Consider the following 20,204-nt stretch of genomic DNA (forward strand, 5'->3'; position numbering starts at 1 on the left):
TATACACAACCTTTGTTACCAGTGTGTAGTTATTTTTTGAGAAAAATGCAAAATCAGTCACAAAATTTATCAGGGGGTGTAGTACCACCTTGACATCAACATTAAGCAATGCCAATAATTATGTTTTCCAGAGCGTAATACTGTATAAAAATTCTACAGTTGGATACAAAAATTGGGCAGACTTACCTGGAGGCATGTACATTGAGTTCTGTTTCTTCCACTTGAATAACTCTGCTGAAGTTCTGGCGGGTGGGAAACCTGTTCTTATTGAAAAAGGACCATATTCATATCGGTAAGTATGCATACTTTATATTCTTATTATTATGTATTATCATTTTAACCCTACTACACTGTGTGGTACAAAATACTAAAGCTGAAAGCCATTATGCATGCATACATACCACATGATGTGATGACACAATCATCTCAAGTCATATACGCACAGATTCGTAGGCCAGGCCAGTAAAACACCAATAGCTACTGGACAGGTGGGTGACCTGGTGCTTGACATGCAAGGAATCTGTGGGTTCGAATCCCACCCCAAACTACATTTTTGTTCATCTTCATTATTCCCTCCTTCTTTCTCTTCCATTCACCAAAGAGCACTTGTAGAGTTTGGGTTAAGGTATGGTCAGATCACCATGTCCACGTGCCATTTCCACCATGTTTAAATGACTGTGACCCCCACGTACCATAGTTTCATGCTTGTTAGCCCCTTTTGAAATGAAAGCCGAAAACTGTCATTTCAACAATATGAAACAATATAAACAATAAAAAAAGGATGCTACAAGGGTTCTTCGGCAGTCCTCCAGGACTCTTCAAAGAACTATCAAAGGTTCTCCAAAGGGGTAGAACCTGTATTGGTTCTTTATGGAACCTTTTTGGGTTCTTGAACATATAATGAACCCTGGAAGAACCCTCTTTTCAGGACAAAACGGTTCTAAGTTTTACTTTTCTAGTTGCATATTTTTCTAAGAGTGTAGAATACTGTGGGAAAACTATTTGTTAATCCTGGCCATCATTGTGCTGAATAAATTCTTAACAAAACGCTTGATAACCAAGCCTCGAAATAAGCAGATCTGGACCAGGAGCCACACATTTGGAAAAGGTGGCTCCTGGTCCTGTGATTATCTAGTGAACCAGGAGCCATTTGTAAAGAGCTAGGAGTCATTTAGATTGTAATTGTACACATTAAATACAAAAACTGGTTTAACTACCAGGCTCTAATGTTTGATTAAATGTAGAGCCTGGTTCACTTGATTTTGGTGTGGACCAGGATCCAAAATGTTATGACCATTGGGTAAATGGCTCCTGGGTGCCTTCGAGGCTTGTTGATAACCCCTTTTTTATTCAGCTGATCCAAATTAGTAAAGGTACCCAAATTACCAACTTTTATTCAAAAATGCTTAAAACCGTTTTATACGAGCATATATATGATATTTTCCTCAAGTCTATCGTGTGTAGATTGAATCCTGACACATGCATTACGTTTATTGTGTTTTTTAGGCTTGGGCGACTAAGTTGCCAATAGTCGTTAGTCGCGACTATTACTGGTAGTCGTGACTATGACTATTGAAAACCAAAAGTCGACTAACACAACTATATTTTTATATTTAAAAATCATGTTAAAAGCGCCAGATATCTGCACCAAAACCAACCAAGTACTAGCATATAAACTGGGAAAATGTGATAAAAACATTAATCATTGTCTTATCAGTAGTAACACTAACCAACAAATAATCACAAAGTCCATAAATCATCATTAAATTGGTGTTGTTGACTTGTTATTGTAAATTTGCACCAATCTTTCACTTGATTTTTCGGTCCAATTTTGACCACGGATAGTCGCAACTATAGTCGTAGTCGTGACTGTTTGCTGCCGACTAGTCAACTAGGAAAAAGTGTCGCCCAACTCGTGTTTTTATGTTCTATTACAATCTGATTCACCTTTTTTGATAAATATGAATCTATTATAAAAATATCAATAACTTTATGGAACAACAATTTTGTTTTAAAAATAATTATCATACTTTTACCTTACTTTACTTTACTTTTATTCATTCTCAGTTACTTCAAACCAAAGCTCAATATTTCCTATGATCATGAGGATGGAACCGTGATGTATTCCAATTTTCCTACATATATCTTTGATCCGGAGACATCTAATGGGGATCCTAGTGATATTATCACAACGCTCAATGTACCACTTATGGTCAGTTTCGATGATTATTTAATTTATATTGACAACTTAATTTTTGATATTTGCTCTTAAGCCAAAAAAAAAAATTTGTTTGTTTGTCCTCCACAGCTTTGAACGAGAACGTGCGGGCAGGGGGATTTTTTTTATTTTTTTTCTGATTTGGCGTATTCCTGGACCTAGCTAGAGCTAAATGCTACAATCATTCATGGTGACTTAAAATAAACAACATTTTGTTTCTCTAATATGCAGTTAAAGTTATAATTTGTGTTCATGTCATAGTCTTTTAATGATTTCAAATCCAATGTATTTTGAAGTCACTAAAAATAATAGACTATGACCAGGGGCGGCGCCACAGGGGGGGCAAGGGGGGGCAATTGCCCCCCCTATAATTTTCAAAAAAGAGGTAAACGAAAGGAAAAAGAGAAAGAGAAGAGGGAGAGAGAAAAGGGAGGGGAGAGAAAGAGAGGAGGGAGAAGAAGAAAAGGAGAAATTCCCGGCTCCCTGGCCATGGTTAAAAGGAGGAAACTCCCCCTTCGGATCTTGCCCTTGTGGAATGCTGACCCACGCGGTTTTAAAGTTGTTGATTTTTATATTTTGGGCCCATTTTCGGCAAATTTTCCCCCATAAAAGTCGCATCGCCTCTCTCTTGCCTTTTCCCCCAACAACTTTGGAAAAATCCTGGCTACATCATTTTCCTGGCGCGGCAACACATGCAAGTCTGTGTCATGCAGCAATTAATCATTTTAAATAAGTTTACTTTCAGTCCGATATTACACAACTTTTACGGGGTTTCATCACATTGTATCAGAAATAGTGTAAACATTATGCACCAATATACGAAAGCGTAAATATAAGCAATTGGCTTCATTACGGCCGGCCAGGGCGTAGCCAGGATTTATTGGGGCTGATTTTGAAATGATGGCCCTGTTTTGCACCTTTTCCTAAAATTTTGACCAAGAAAGCATAAAGAACCTAATTTTTTCGCTCGCTACACTCGCGAATGGGCAATTTTTGTCCTTTTCTGACTGAAAAGCATTTTTTTCTCGCACGCTCATAAAGTGGACCTTTTCGCTTTTAGTGATCATAGGGGCACCTTCCAACGCTCCTGGTTTCTGACTAAAGTAACCTCATATTTGGCCATTTTAGACTAAAAAGTGCCAATTTTTTCGCGCTTTGCGCGACTTTATTTTACATTTCCACCATATTTCACTTCTCGCAACTTATTCTGGTGCCAAAAGGTGCTGGATTTGCCTAAAACCAGCGGGCTGAAAGTCGGGCCCGTGAATGAAATCCATAAAAATATGCGGTTAGAAAATAAATAAATAACCCTAAAAGGGGTGAAAATGGTGCATCAAATGGCTTCATTTGTGCTTTCATTTTGAACATTTTCCCAATTCTGAGGGGGGTACATCCCCCCTCAGACACCCCCCTGCGTCGTTTGCATAACAAATTTCCAAAATTGTTTTGCCCCCCCTATCAAAATACCCTGGCGCCGCCCCTGACTATGACATGAACACAAGTTATAACTTTGCATATTGAAGACACAAAATGTTTTTGGGGGGCTTTTTTACGTTCATCCATTAAAGATCTTAGTATTTAGCTCTAGCTAGGTCCAGAGATACTCCAAATCTGAAAAAAAGATTGAATTTTACTTATTTTTATTTTTAAAAAATTGAAAAATATATATTGGTCAGGCTTTAATCTGAGGAGCGGGCGGTGGAGGACAAACAAACAACTTTTTTTTTTGCCTTATGGTTCCCTGATAAAGAGAGGTAACAATTTTGGGTAACTTTGGCATAAAATCTATAGTGACAAAAAATACTACATTTTAACCCTCTTCACACGGGAGTGGACTGCAGACGAAGTTCCGAATTTTCTTTAGAAATTCAAAAATTGCACATTTTCATGACCATATTTAGACTCTGTATGACAAATGTATTAAAATGAGTACAAACTGGTATTGGTTTAGTGGTTCTTTGATATTTTGAGCAAATACCTAAAAATAGCTTATGTTGTAGCATATATGGCCATTAAGATTGTTACTTTTTGGGTGTACTGTGACCTATGATTTTTGACCTTTCACCTGTATGATCAATGATCATGACATGTATGCTATGGATGATGTTAATGATAATAACATGTCTGATGAATGATTCAATCCTTTTGATATACTATCATCGCCATAAGAGCATAATCAGTGCTTTCAATAAAGAATTACTTTTCTTTTTATACAGAGCATCGCAGAACAATTGAAATACGAAAATCCTCTTTATCAAGAAATTGTGTTAACTTTGCTGGCGAGAATTGAGAAGGAAGATATCTTCTTGGAGATTACAATAAATGATCTTCTTTGGGGTTATTTAGACAACATGCTGAAACTAGTACACGACTTCGATAAAACTCTTGTACCAGATCCGCACTTTGGCTTCATGTACAATGTGAGTATTATTGTTGTTTTTGCTGAACCATGAATGGCCTGGCCCTATATATTAAGGGCTGGGGTATGAACGTTTGGACAGTATTTATTTTGGGACATTAGAGCACATCAGACATATCGAATTGCATTCTGTATACGAAGAATGTCATTCTGATATCAAATAATTTTGGTTTTTGAAATTGCAATTTAATACACATTTTATGGCAAATCATTAAAATTGATATTTTTGATATTTAACAGTACTAAAGTAAACTTTGTAAATCTGATGACTTATACTTAAAGTGTATGTAGGTGGGATGAAATGCCGACGATCAATTGAAAATTTTGACCTTTCGTATTTTAGGTCTTTTTGGGGAAAAAATCTATATCTTCAATATGAAAGGTCAAAATTTTCAATTGACCGTAAACTTTTCCTCCTGCTACATACACTTTAAGAATATATCATTAGATTTATATAATTTACTTCGAGGACTGTTATATATCAAAAATTTGAAAAATATCAAATTTTTATAATTTGTCATAAAATTTGTATTATATTGTGATTTTCAAAAATGAAAATTATTTGATATCAGAAAGACATGCTTCAGTATTCAGAATGCAATTGACAGGTCTGAGGTGCTCTCATGTCCCACAAAAATACTGTCGAAAGCATAATAAACGCTCATTTTAGATGCCTTAATAATAATACACAGGCTTTTATTAAACGCCATTTCAGGTGATCACAGCGCATTGCTAAATTGCATGGACAAAACCTATTATGACTCAAACTTCCATCCAGTTCATTGCCTAATTATGGTAGAATGTCATCAGATTCTTGTTTGTAATGTTAATGCACTTACTGATGTAATTTTGTTTATTTACCCTGCAAATATATTGTCCCACACAGTTTTGTGTGCGGTGCCATCTTGAATTTGAACCCTGAAGAGAGTGATAGTATTTACAATAGTTTAAATGTGGCACCCATTTAGTAGTTACACTACAGGATTCTCATGAGAGTACCTCGCGGGTGAGTACCTTCACTGCTACTTCACTGCTGACACATGGGTACACCATGGATGCGGTTACTGTGCAGGTACTTCCGCTGAAGGGCCATCGAAGTACCCCGACCATGGTGTGCCTATAAGTCACCTACTAAACATCGTTCATGATCGACTCTTAGGTGACGCATGGTGGAGTATCGATGTAAGTACTTTGCTACGGGGGTATCTACAGTATGGTGGCCGACGCTGGCACTTTGGTGTAGTACCAACGTCGGCCACAAAGGGCTAGGGTACTCGATAGTAGCAGTGGTAGTAGCCGCGAAGTACCATTGCAGCAGAGGTATTCCATCGCCAGGAATCTTGTAGTGTACAAAACAACATAGTCTATTTGCATGCTCTATGATTCTAAAAGTACACTGCAAGATTCTCATCTGTGTGACGCCGATGTCACATCAATGTCACTGCATCGGAAACTACACCTCGGTTTTCCATATCGCCGGTCCGAAATAGCCGGGTAGCCAGCCTCCTAGGTTTCTACAGAGTGACTTGCAAGGCTGGTGACTTCGAGGAGAGTCACACCGATGTGACTCTGCGACTGGGCCTGGTGCTCAGTACCGGCGTTTTGGGTTGCCGGTTTTGCTTTTAGGCCTATTGCCATATTTTTTATATTCTCTTGATTTATTCAAATAATATTCTTTATTTCTTGCTTTTTTTTAGAGGATTAGGGAGGGGGAAATGCAAACTGGACTTTAAAAATAAGGGAAATATTAGATCAATAAAATAAATTTGTTAATAAAAGAAATAAACATGATCAGTAAACAAAGTATAATTCAATAAACTAATATGATGAATAAAATACATTTTTGTTAATTGGTGGTTATTTGAATAACTAAATAAATAACAAATTAAGAAATAAATAACCAGGAAGAAACCAATAAACGAAGAATGGAAGAAACAACTTGAGAAAAATTGCCAATAAAGAAGTTAAAAGTAGGAATATTATAAGAAGCATGTACGCCTATTGATGAAATAAAATATTAAATGTGTAAAATAAATAATTATAACAATAATAATTCATAACAAGCATTAATATTTGCGTGATAAAAAATAAGACACAATTTCAAACAAACACTGCAATAGGCCTATATAATTGATGTGACACCGATTTATAGGCATAATTTGATAACGTAAAAAATCAACATGAAAAACAAATCAAACTAATAGGCCTATAAAAACACCATTTTGAAAAACGGAAAAAGAAAATAGCACAAGCCAAAGTTTTGCATAAACTTACGGCAGTAAAAGTATAACTTTGCAGTAGACCTTTCAGGAAAGTGACAAGAAGTAAAACAAAATGCATGCTAGGCCTATAAATCAATTTTAAATATAACAGAAAAATTCTTGCTTCAAATAAGTAAAGTTTTGGCAAATCAAAATGTATAAATTGAAAATGCTAGGCCTATAATAGGCATAGGGCCTACTTTGCGAACTTCGGCTGAAAATAAAGTTAATATGATATAATATCGCTTTTAAAACATTTAAAGACACAATTCGTTTTAAATAAAAAAGTTTCAATAGGCCTATATAACGTTATCATGCAAAATATGAAAAAATAGGCCTAATTTGAGAGCAAAACATGTCCTCAAACCACTGAAGTAAACAAAGCAATGATATAAGTTTTGTGGGAAAACAAGCAAACAAATAAACAAAATAAAAACGTTTGAAATTAAACAAAAAAATAAACCAAGAACAAGACTGCAAATAACACACACAGTTGATGAGATTATAAAACAGGCAGCACGAAAAGAATTAAAATATTATAAAAGAGAACAATAAATAAATGAAACAAAATGAATCTGAAGTCTCACAGTTGAAATATAAATGATAAAGAATGCAAAAGCACGATAAAAAAACACAAAGACGGCAGTAGCCTACAGCCACGGACCCACTGTACAGCATGCATCAATCAATTAATTATAAAACCAACTCATTCCATTCGTGAGCGTATACAAGCAGAAAACAAGCATGATACGCGTATGTGTCATCATCAGCGCAGATTTGGTAGATATCTGTAGCGTCCCCAGAGTGTTCGAACTCATAACAGGGTTCGGTCAACGACCTTTCGGCAGCGTAGTCACCTTGAAGTTCACCTACTGTGCACCGAGCAGGCGACGTATGGGGCACTGGCTACGGAAGTCACTGTGATGTGACTACAAGATGTGGACCACTGTCGGAATCTAGTCGGTGGTGTACATCATGAGTCGCCGATCTTGCATCGAGCAGGTAACACATCGGAGGCTAGCAGTTGTAGTTACTACGTGATGACACTGCTGCATAGTACCCTACTGCCTTGTTTCCGATGTAGTCACTCTCCTGTAGTGACTCTGTCGGCCACCATAGGGTAGGTTATTCTGGAGTGACGGCCGTAGTGACTTCAGAGTTCCAGTGCGATGTAGTCACTCTGTCGCCAGGAATTTTGCAGTGTATGTGTACCATATTGAAAGAAGACACTGAATGTCAAGTAACATTGTATAAGAAAAAAAAAAGCAGCATGAATAAATAATTACAAAGCATAAAATATTGAATTATTGTTTCAGAGGAACCATACCCCTGGATCCACGTATGAAGTATATTCGGGAGAAAAGGACGCCATGCTTATTGCCAATGTGAAATCATTTAATGGTATGGACCAGTTACAGTGGTGGACAACACCAGAGGCTAATGCAATAAATGGATCAGGTACCAGAGTGTTTCAATATTTTTAATGTGAATCGTCCTAGATTTATCACAGTTTTACATTTTGTAATAAACTGAAGTATTCTGTGTAGTAATGTTTGAGTACTTCTCACACCACTACTTATACAGTAAGCAAAAGAATCGAGGTACCAGTTTTATATGTTCAGTGAAAATTGTTCACCCATATCCTAAACAAAGATAAATATGTCAAAATTCAAACCAGCAACCAATACCTGTACCGTTTAGCTCTGAAGGCCTGACATGTTGAAATTGGTTGAAAATTAAAGAAACGGTGAGCTAAAACCCAAGGAAGTAACAAAATCAAGAGTTGCACTTTCATGTTTTTAATTAATCAATGGAAAGCATGGCGCTAGTTTTAATGTGCTAATCAATGGAAGCATGGCGCTAGTTCTCTTGGTCGAGAATGCTTTGTGTACAAATCAATAGGGCATGTAATGGAGCAAAAGTGCAATTTTGAATTTGCATCTTCCTTGGCTTTTGGATCATTTTGGCTTTATTTCTTGACCGATTTTAACAAATGAGGTCTTAAATCTGAGCTAAAAGATGCAACTATATTGGCTGATGGTTCCTACTATAACATACCGGCCTTTGTTTAGGATATACAGGGGTAAAATAACTGGTACATGTACCTTAATTGTTTTGCAGACTGTATCCCTTACTATTTGTAGTATATATACATGTATATCAAAGTCAGTGGTGGATCCAGAATACATGTTGTGGGGGTGGGGGTTGGGGTGGTTTTAAAAGGAGGTAACTTAGGAAAGCTCAAGACTGAGGGGTATAAATGCCTCAGTGACCCCTTAATGCCATCACTATCTTACAGGGAGATGGGCAACTGGGCAAAAGCTGAAAACATTTGGGGGAAAAATGAGCGTTGTTGCCCGTTCGTGACAATCCTATCTTTCTTACATATTAAGTAAGGCCAAAAAAAAAAAATATTGTTGTGTTGCCCTCAAGTGGGAAAATGGGAAAGTTGGGTCGGACGGTCGGATTTTTTTTTTTTTCAAACCTTCAGTTTCTTAAAAATCCCCTCAAATATTAAATAATGCTTCTTCAATTAGTAAATATTTGTCAATTTTGACTTCTGGATACCTGTTAGACATCAATTAAAGACTAGTCTTTCAATAAAATATTAATTTTAAGTGAAAATCATTGATTTTTTGAACAAATCTGTAAAAATCATCATTCAAAAAAGGGTCGGTCGGTTGAGGGCAACACAACAATTTTTTTTTTGGCCTAATACTAAATATTAATTAGAAATTTATATCAGACTATGTTTTCTTTTGCCTCTTTTGATACAAAACCAAATTTGTCAGTTTTACGTTTTTCCTCCATCCAGATGGTACATATAACCACCCGTTCTGGTCGGAACATAGAGAGGAGTATTTGTTTTCTTCAGACGCGTGCAGGTATGAATAATTAAATTATACCATAATCAATTCAAACTAAATAATGGGATATTCCATGTAAAATCCACACTCCCCCTGTGAAAGATTTAGCTAAAGTCTTTTACAGAGGGAGTAAGAGTTTTGAATAGAATACACAATTGAGTAAGCTTGGGTAGCATCCATTTGAAATACTCACTCCAGTTGTGTAAGATAAAGGTATAAAGTCATAATACAGGGGGAGTATGAGTTCCAAAATAATTTACCCTGACCAATTACATTTGAAAAACATACTCCAAAAATGGAACATATTTCACAAATCTTCCACAGTGGTAGTGTGGATTTCAACTGGATTAGCCCAATACATATTTTGTGTATGCAATAAACATTGAACAATATCCTTGTATAACGATGAACAATAAGGTATCTTTGTACAACAATCCCCTTAGCCCGTAATTTTCCACAGATTTGTTTAACAACGAGCTCGATAGAATCTCAGAAGCGGCGATATGTCAGGGCTGTTATTTTCTTTGAAAAGGGGGGTCATGAATATTCCCGAGTAAATTAGCTTATATCCATTGAAATTTTAATTTCATAACATTTTGGCCCCAATGAGGTGTGTTTTGCTATTTTGTGGGCCAGTGCATGTAAACTGCTGACAAGTTTTCAATTTTACCCTATTTGGTCCCAAAACACAGTGTTACATTTTTTTCGTACTAAAAAGGCAAACTTACAGGGCAATTGCTTTACATTTTCTTCTGTTATGATTTTTAGGGGATGTCCCCCCTTAAAAATTTAGGGAGGGATGTGCCCCCCTAACCCCCACTTCCCTTCGCCTATGCAGACAACAGTGTACAGTAAAGAAGTATCAAAAGTACTCTTATTTGCAAATACCTGTTCTACTTCTCTACAATCAGATCGGTGATAATGAAATTTGAACGTCATACCAGGATCAAGGGTATTCCAACCATGAAGTTTTCCATACCATCATTCGCCTTACAGAGTGGTAAAACTTACCCACCAAATGCTGGCTTTTGTATCCCAGATAGTGACCACTGTCTGCCAGATGGCCTGCTTAATATCAGCCAATGTCAAGGAGGTATGTAGATGAATAGTGTAACCGTAATGTCTACTTCTGACTTGCATCACTGATAAGTGATATGAATAATAACTTGAAAGGAATATTTGTACAAGGAATTTGAAGTTTGTTCATTAAACATGTGATAATAGATCAATTTTGAGTATCAAAATTTTTGAACAAGTTATGTGAACACATGTATTATCAGAATGTGCTTGTATTAAGGTGGTACTACACCCCATGATAAATTTTGTGACGAATTTTGCATTTGTCTCAAAAAAAGAACTACACACTGGTAACAAAATTATGTATATTATAAGGGCAAGGAATCCAATTACTTCACTGAAATTTCAGTGATTCAAGACAAGTGATTCATATGTTAAGAAATGAGGTACATTCTAGCGGTACCTCTTTTCTTATCATAAATAACATACCTCTTGTCTTGAGTCACTGAAATTCCAATGTAGTAACTGGATTCCTTGCTCCTATACCTATAATATACATAACTTTTGTTTCCAGTGTGTTATTATTTCTTGAGAAAAATGCAAAAATAGTCACAAATTTATCAAGGGGTGTAGTACCACCTTAAAGCAGCATTATTCACACAATAGTATTTAGTATGCATTACTGCTTTATAAACTTGATGATGCAACTTTCATTTGGTATGAACATACCACCACCATAAAATCAAAACAACAACAACAAAATAACAATAACAATGTCCATGATCATCCCCCACAAAAATGTTGAGAGTCCCTTGACAACAGTTTTGGAGTTACAGTCAAAAATGAGGGAAACCAATATTTGATCAATAAATCAATAACTACTTGCCTTGAGTTGCTGAATTTTCAGTGCAGTAGTTGTAGTCATTGTCCCTATAATATACATATCTTACTTGTCACCTTTGCCCTACAATATTTGAGAAAAATGCAAAAATAGGGACAAAATTGGCCAGGGGTGTAGTACCCCCTTAAGGAAAATTGACCTACAACCATGGCCCAAATGTGTTGGGACACTTATGGAAAACGTACACTATATTATGGTCGTATTCCCGTTATTTTTAACGTGATAAAGTAGAGGTTTCTTCAGTGTCAAGCCTAAACCCTTTTCTAACACCCTAACCCTTCCCCTTCCCCACCAATTAATGTTGGGTGCCACTAGGCGCGCGTGACCAAAAAACATTGACCGGGGGGAGTGGGGGCTTATTTACATAACCCTATCAAAACCGTCCCAACATTTATGGCCAGCATTGTAGAGCTTTTAAAGTCTAGATGAGTAAAATGTGGAGACCTTTCCATTAATTCTCTTCATTTGCTACCTAACAGGTGCTCCAGCTATTATGTCACTGCCTCATTTCTTATTTGTGGATGATGACGTACGGGCTAAAGTAGATGGACTTTATCCAGATGCAGAAAAGCATAATGCATTCATCAACGTAGAACCAGTAAGTATTTGAGTAGAGCTGAAACCAATATGTGCATATATTTGTTATTAATCGCTAAGGCACCTGTAGCTGTGAGAGTACCAGCAACATGATAGTGATACTGGTTGACCCCATATGATCTTTGACCTTGGATCAGCTCAGTGACCTTTGACATTGGATGACAACCCACCAAGTTTAAACCCAGTCAGATTAAGATTGAAATTTGGAAATCATTTTCAGCAATGTGGAATTCTGGGAAGATACTATGGTATTCAAGAGTTGTAAACTATCAACTTGGGTACATGCTCCCCTCATATCAAGTATTCCATCATATCAAGTAAGCCCAATTGGGTGGAATTTTAAATTTGACCCAATGATGAACTTTGACCTTGGATGACCTGGATTTTATTTTTTTTCATATTTGCTAATATCAAGGACTTTACCCACCAAGTTTAAGCCCATTTTGACAAACAGTAGAGGCCACATAGCCAAAAGTGCTCTATTTAAAGATTTCGTAGGATAGATGTTTCAAATGGACAAATCATCAAAATGTTCAGAAGAGTCAGGAGAATCTTTTCTGCTATGTTGGCAAATTTGCATCCTGTGTGTTCTATTCATTTTGATATTTGTCCATTTGAAACATCTGTCCAACAACATAGAAATGACCTCTGATGACCTTTAAAACCACCCCTTCAACAGCACATGCTCGGTATCTATCTAAATCCGAAATATCAAGGTTAACGGTACAAGCAATCCCACAAATCATGCAGATAAGTTAATGTAAGAGAGCCTAGTTTGCATCCAATATGGGATTTAATGACACCTTTTTTTGAAGTGCTGAGGGTATCTATTACCAGATTTACTGTGTTCCCAAAAATGATGGTGATTCTAAGCATGTAGGGGTCTATTAAAGGTAACATAGGAGTCATACTGCAAACTTTAAACCATAGCAAAGCATTCCTGTTGTCTCAAGCCACATTAGTGCTTCAAAATATAGCTGTCATTAAATCCCAAGAGGGGGTGCAAACTATGCCCTCTTTCATCCCCATCTAAATGGAACTGTTTCACAAACAACAAAAAGAGATTAGCTGCATTCCATTTTCAATATATGTACATCAATGTTTTATTTTTAATCCGAAAGCATTGTGTTCCTTTCAAATTGCCGTACATGTTTTTAAAAACCATTCTTGTCTGTTTTTCAACCATATTTCCATATTTTTCCATATATGTTATCTTCATTACACAGTACACAGGGGCCTCATTAGAAGGTGCTCTGCGAATGCAGTTCAATATTTGGATGGAAAAATTTGTGGATGCAAGGTAAGTGATCTCAATATTAATCTGATCCAAATGCTCTTAAGGGAAGGGGTATGAACGTTTGGACAATACTTGAAGTAAACTTTATAAATATGATGATATATACTTAAAGTGTATGTAAGTGGGATGAAAAGCCGATGATCAATTGAAAATTTTGACCTTTCGTATGGAAGACATGGAATTTTTTTCCGAAAACACCAAAAAAAATTAGGTCTTTTGGGGGAAAAAAATCCATATCTTCAATGATCGTCGGCTTTTCCTCCCAGCTACATACACTTTAAGAATATATCATTAGATTTATAAAATTTACTTCGAGGACTGTTATATATCAAAAATGTGAAAAATATCAAATTTTTATAATTTGTCATAAAATTTGTATTCGTGAATTAAAATGAAATGAAAATTATTTGATATCAGAAAGACATTCTTCGTATTCAGAATGCAATTCGATATGTCTGATGTGCTCTCATGTCCCACAAAAAATACTGTCAAAACGCTCATTCCAGATCCCTAGTCCAATTTTTGAGGTATTTCCTCAAAATATCAAAAGCTTTCTTATGAACCATTGAACCAATACCAGGCTTGTTTGTACTCATTTTAATGCATTTTTCATGCTGATTCCAAATATGATCATGAAAATTTACAATTCTGAAACTTTTTGAATTTTGGAAGAAAAATTTGAAACTTGTCGTCTGCAGTCAACACCCGCATGGAGAGAGTTACATAGCTCGCCCTGAACTTATGCAAATCATTCCAGTCCATGCATGTGACTATAACGTGAGATTTTTAAAATTGAAATTACCAGAAGTATTGAATAAATGTGAATAAGGGCTTGGATAGCAATGTTTGCACATTATTTTTTCTGGGACATGAGAGCACTTTAGACATATCAAATTGCATTCTGAATATGAAGAATGGCCTTCTGATATCAAATAATTTTGATTTTTTGAAATTCCTGATATAATACAAATTTTATGGCAAATTATTAAAATGTGATATTTTTTAAATTTTTGATATTTAACAGTCCTGAAAGTAAATTTAATTAATCTAATGATATGTACCTGGAACGAAAACCCGACGATCATTTTTAAAATTTTTACCTTTCCTGTTGAAGGTACACATTTTTCCCCAAAAGACTATTTTGGGTCTTTGTGGGAAAAAAATGTGTATCTTCACATCTTTGTGATTTCTTTTAAAACCAGTGTGGGGAAATGATAGCAGTATTACTCGGTTGTAGTGATGTTTTAAAATCATTTAGTCATGCAGAAAAGAATCTTTTTTTGTCGTCATTGCTAGCAGCTGAATAGAATAGTCAGGGATATATACGGGAATTTAATGATGACCCCCCGGACTCTACCAAACCAACTTTTTTTCCTTTCTTTTATGGTCCAATAACACATTCAAGATGTTAACAAAAAATAATTCCTAGCACTATATTCAAGGTTAAAGGTCAACACACTGGTCAAATTTCAAAGTTGCTCAAATCTGGTTAACAAGCACACCAAATCATTCCTCTCATTGCAAGGATTCAGAAAAAGTATAGTTTGACCTACCTGCTACATACTGAGGCTTGAGTTATAAGCAAAAAGGTCACATTTTTTTGGGGGGGTGGCCTGTTTTTTTGGCCACACAGGGGCCAAAAATTAAAAATGCTCTGATTTCAATGCAAATTGCTCATCATGTAAAAGCAAGTCACAATGTGATAGATGTTTCTTGATATAGTATACTATGTTAGACTGATCTTGTGGAGTCATTTGTAGGTCTTTTAAGTTGCCAACTCTGTAATTAAGTTAATAATTGGAATTTGTTTTATTTGCAGTCAAATGAAGAATTTACCTACTCTACCTTTCCCAGTCATGTGGGTGAACCAGGTATGTCACTTCCATGTATACATTGGACGTTGGTCTTGTCAATATGATCAGGTTTATGGCAATATCTCAGATCTTATTCCTGTTGTTTTCAACAACTCTTCCTATACCTTTGTACAGGAGTCAATCGTTGTTAATCTGTGATGAATCCACACTTGTACAGTAGCGTATACGCGAACGCAAGCCCGAATACGCGTTAGCGCGTAAATTCGTCATGCCTGGAACCTGTGTGCGAATACACTTACAAGTTTAATTCCGTATTTTTGGCTCCAAGCTTGCTTGACGAGCCATCGTGATAGCGCTAAGTGGACGCTATATTTTGATTAATTTTTCGGCCACTTCCGATGGTGCTTTTTTATGCTAAGGTTATTTCTGTGTGCGATATGTGCTTTTAAAATTGAGTTCTAGCTTTCTATAAGTTATTTTTCAATCGATTGCACTCCATATTGGGTTGAAATGAGGTGGGGAAAGTAGTTATTTTATGAAAGAAAAGTCCGAAATCGTCATGAGAAGCGAAAGCAATTTCAATCCCTTTGCTTGGTTCCCTGTGTGCTAGAGGTTATTTTGGTCTGTATAATTTAAGTTATGAGAAGATGGCGGAAATAGACGGATTGCACTATTTTTCTTTGGCAAGTCAAGTGCACCTGTTATCTGAACACGGACCGAAAGTCATGCAAGCTCTTCGTATTTCATCACGCTCTTTGTAGATTTAATTGTTAGAAACGGTCAATTAAACGAATGCTGGACGGTTCGCACCCTTTCAATTTCGGACCCGTGCACTTTCGCCCCCTTTCTATTTCGCACCCGTGCACTTTCGCCCCCTTTTTATACCGCGGGTATTGTGCTGCTGTCATGCTGTTGATTGATGCACGATCGATTGCTTGAACTCCCGGCGATGCGGCGTAGTATGTTTATAGTACTGGGCCGTCTGGCATGCACTTATTAAATCATGATAAACCCGGGAAGGAAGGAAAGAAAGGATATTTTAAAACAAAATAGTGGAACGATTTTTTTTCTCAGAATATACCGTATTACAGGCCAGATATTTTAGCAGCAGGCTTACCCAAAATAATGAAATAATTAGAATTAAATGATAAAAATAGTAATAATAATAAATAGTAATAATAATAAATTTATATTTAATTATTAATTATAGTATGTATAAAAACAGGGGAAATTTGTTACAACTGACGAACAAAGGATGGTTCCAAAAGGATACAAGTGTCAACAAGCAATGGATAAAATTAAAAACAATGAAAGTATGACACAAAATCCAATGGGGGAGTAACAGAAAACATATAAACATAATAATAATAATAATAACAATAACAATAATAAAAATAATGATAATAATAATAATAATAATAACAATGATAATAATATAAACAAAGTTAATTAAAAAAATTAATATGAGGATAATAATAATAATATGATAATAATAAGGGAATGGTTAGTTGGCGAGTTATGTGGCGGTGAGTTAAGGGCGAGTTACTGTTAGACCATTGGGCGAGTTACTGTTAGACCATTGGGCGAGTTACTGTTAGACCAATGGGCGAGTTACTGTACTGTTAGACCAATGGGCGAGTTACTGTTAGACCATTGGGCGAGTTACTGTTAGACCATTGGGCGAGTTACTTTTAGACCAATGGGCGAGTTACTGTTAGACCATTGGGCGAGTTACTTTTAGACCAATGGGCGAGTTACTGTTAGACCATTGGGCGAGTTATGGTTAGACCATTTGGCGAATTTAATTTGTAATTTATATTTACAAATTTAAATTTACAAATGGGAACATTTTTTTGAAGTTGAATTTCTACTTTTTGCATGATTGTAAATTTGTAATACTCAATGGTGTACAGCATGTGAACTTTAGACTAACCTGGAAGAGCTTTAATTACAGTAAAAGTTAAGTTTTTGCATAATACCGGAGATCTCCGGTTTTATTCAGAGTTCACTGATCGAGTGGTGGCTAAACACATTGCGTGCATTAATGAATCATTCAATCAGTGACGTATAATCTGTTATCTTACGTCTTGTTTGTTCATCCTAGCTGTGTGAAACTACGCCAATATTCATGATAATAAGATGATCGGTGAGCTAACACACACATTGTATAGGCGCTGGAATGAAATAGCAATTTTCCTGCTGATATAATTGAAGACCAAATTAAAAAGACTAGTTTGCGTCGGACGTCATGGTATTAGGCGCGACTTGATGGGTTGGTGATCTACGCAGTACAGCATTTTGGTCCAGTTGAGAGGACGTCATATGAAAACTAGTTTTTTTTTTTTTTGGTCTTCAATAATAAAAACAAGCAGAAAACAAGGATGGGCTGCCAATCTGAAGAAGCTACTAGTACGGTAGTGAAATGGCACTAAAATTTGAGTAAATATCATCTTTTCCTTTTCCTTAGAACTATACTAAGAAAACCAATATACAGTCTTTATTGAATATTCCAAAGATCTGATGTTATTGATTCCCATGATCTGTGCCATGAAAACACAAGAAACTATTTGGGTTTAGTGAATCTCACCCCCCATGCACACACACCCCAACCCCCATACACAAAACAACTTAATTTTTGTTTTTTGATAGAGTTCTGATGCTTAGTTTAGTCATATAATCAGAAGGGGATGGATAAATGGCGAGTTAAGTGACGGTAAGTTATGGGCGAGTTACTGTTGGGCGAGTTACTGTTAGACCATTGGGCGAGTTACTGTTAGACCAATAGGCGAGTTAATGTACTGTTAGACCATTGGGCGAGTTACTGTTAGACCATTGGGCGAGTTACTGTTAGACCAATGGGTGAGTTACTGTTAGACCAATGGGCGAGTTACTGTTAGACCATTGGGCGAGTTACTGTTAGGCCAATTGGCGAGTTACGGTTAGACCATTGGGTGGATAATTATATGCTAAGATGGTGGTGGTGTAGTGTAGGAACAGGGTGGAAAGCAGTTATACTGTAGCTTGGGGTGGGTTAAGGTGTGGTGGGTAGTGTAGAGCGTGAGAGTTGGGTTAAGGTAATTTTGGGGTCATTCAGGGTTATCTGCGGTCAAATCACTATAGATTGTCGCAGGTTTATGAATTTTGGTAGGAACAAGCACTGAAGCAAGACAAAAAATGTGACGGTCATTTTGGGACCACCCAAGGTCAAATCGCCATAGATCGTTGTATGTTCATGAAATTTGGTGGGAATGATTTATATGAGCGAAGACAAGAAATGGCATGATCATTTTGGGGTCATTCGGATTATATGACTATAAACTAAGCATCAGAACTCAATCAAAAAAAACAAAAATATATTGGTTTTCTTTGTATCTAGTTCTAAGGAAAAGGAAGTAAAGGATGATATTTACTCAAAATTTAGTGCCATTTCACTACCGTACTGGTAGCTTCTTCAGATTGGCAGCCCATCCTTATTTTCTGCTTGTTTTTATTATTGAAGACCAAAAAAAAAAGACTACCCGGTAGTTTTCATTTGGCGTCCTCTCAACTGGACCAAAATGCTGTACTGCGCAGATCAGCAACCGAAGCCTTTACCATGACGTCCGGCATAAACTAGTCTTTTTAATTCGGTCTTCAATTATATCAGCAGTCGCCATAGAGGGCATGATATGAGTTGGTCAAAGATGTTGTTGAGTTTGCAATTGTGGAAAAAAGTAAAGGTTGGAAATTTGGATCTTGGTCAGTTCCTTTAAAGCCATAATGTGTGATTTGCATAAAGAATAGATTCCTATTTTTAAAATGTTAGTTTTCACTGATCACATTGTCCTCTTTTAATTTTAAGCCAAACAAGTGAGGCAAAAGCGAGGAAAATTGCTATTTCATTCCAGCGCCTATACAATGTGTGTGTTAGCTCGCCGATCATCTTATTATCATGAATATTGGCGTAGTTTCACACAGCTAGGACAAACAAACAAGGCGTAAGACTAATAGCGATATGCACACAGTTTATCGTCACTGATTGAATGATTCATTAATGCACGCAATGTGTTTAGCCACCACTCGATCAGTGAACTCTGAATAAAACCGGAGATCTCCGGTTTTATTATACAAAAACTTAACTTTTGCTGTAATTAAAGCTCTTCCAGGTTAGTCTAAAGTTCACATGCTTATGTACACCATTGAGTATTACAAATTTACAATCATTCAACTTCAAAAAAATGTTCCCATTTGTAAATTTAAATTTGTAAATTTAAATTACAAATTAAATCCGCCAAATGGTCTGACCATAACTCGCCCAATGGTCTAACAGTAACTCGCCCATTGGTCTAACAGTAACTCGCCCAATGGTCTAACAGTAACTCGCCCATTGGTCTAACAGTAACTCGCCCATTGGTCTAACAGTAACTCGCCCAATGGTCTAACAGTAACTCGCCCAATGGTCTAACAGTAACTCGCCCTTAACTCACTGCCACATAACTCGCCAACTAATCATTCCCTAATCAGAATGACCCCAAAATGATCATGCCATTTCTTGTCTTCGTTCAGTAATCACTCCCACCAAATTTCTTGAACATACAACGGTCTATGGCGATTTGACCTTGGATGGTCCCAAAATGACCTTCACACATTTTTTGTCTCGCTTCAGTGTTTGTTCCCACCAAATTTCATAAACCTGCGACAATCTATAGTGATTTGACCGCAGATGACCCTGAATGACCCCAAAATTACCTTAACCCAACTCCCACGCTCTACCCTACCCACCACACCTTAACCCACCCCAAGCTACAGTATAACTGCTTTCCACCCTGTTCCT

At 36.5% G+C, this 20,204-nt stretch overlaps 1 protein-coding gene across 1 annotated transcript in view; it reads left to right on the forward strand.

Moving 5' to 3' along the window:
- The window catches only part of LOC140160680 (lysosome membrane protein 2-like), a 40,929-nt gene that overhangs the window by 6,652 nt on the left and 14,073 nt on the right, over positions 1 to 20,204 (forward strand). The window contains exons 3-11 of the mRNA XM_072183967.1: positions 132 to 292; positions 2,068 to 2,212; positions 4,435 to 4,638; positions 8,215 to 8,356; positions 9,714 to 9,783; positions 10,677 to 10,858; positions 12,163 to 12,281; positions 13,507 to 13,580; positions 15,397 to 15,448. Of these exons, the coding sequence (XP_072040068.1) occupies positions 132 to 292; positions 2,068 to 2,212; positions 4,435 to 4,638; positions 8,215 to 8,356; positions 9,714 to 9,783; positions 10,677 to 10,858; positions 12,163 to 12,281; positions 13,507 to 13,580; positions 15,397 to 15,448 (1,149 nt within the window). The remainder of the gene's footprint in view (positions 1 to 131; positions 293 to 2,067; positions 2,213 to 4,434; positions 4,639 to 8,214; positions 8,357 to 9,713; positions 9,784 to 10,676; positions 10,859 to 12,162; positions 12,282 to 13,506; positions 13,581 to 15,396; positions 15,449 to 20,204) is intronic.

This window comes from Amphiura filiformis, chromosome 9, assembly GCF_039555335.1.
Source record: "Amphiura filiformis chromosome 9, Afil_fr2py, whole genome shotgun sequence".
NCBI classification, from domain to species: Eukaryota; Metazoa; Echinodermata; class Ophiuroidea; order Amphilepidida; family Amphiuridae; genus Amphiura; species Amphiura filiformis.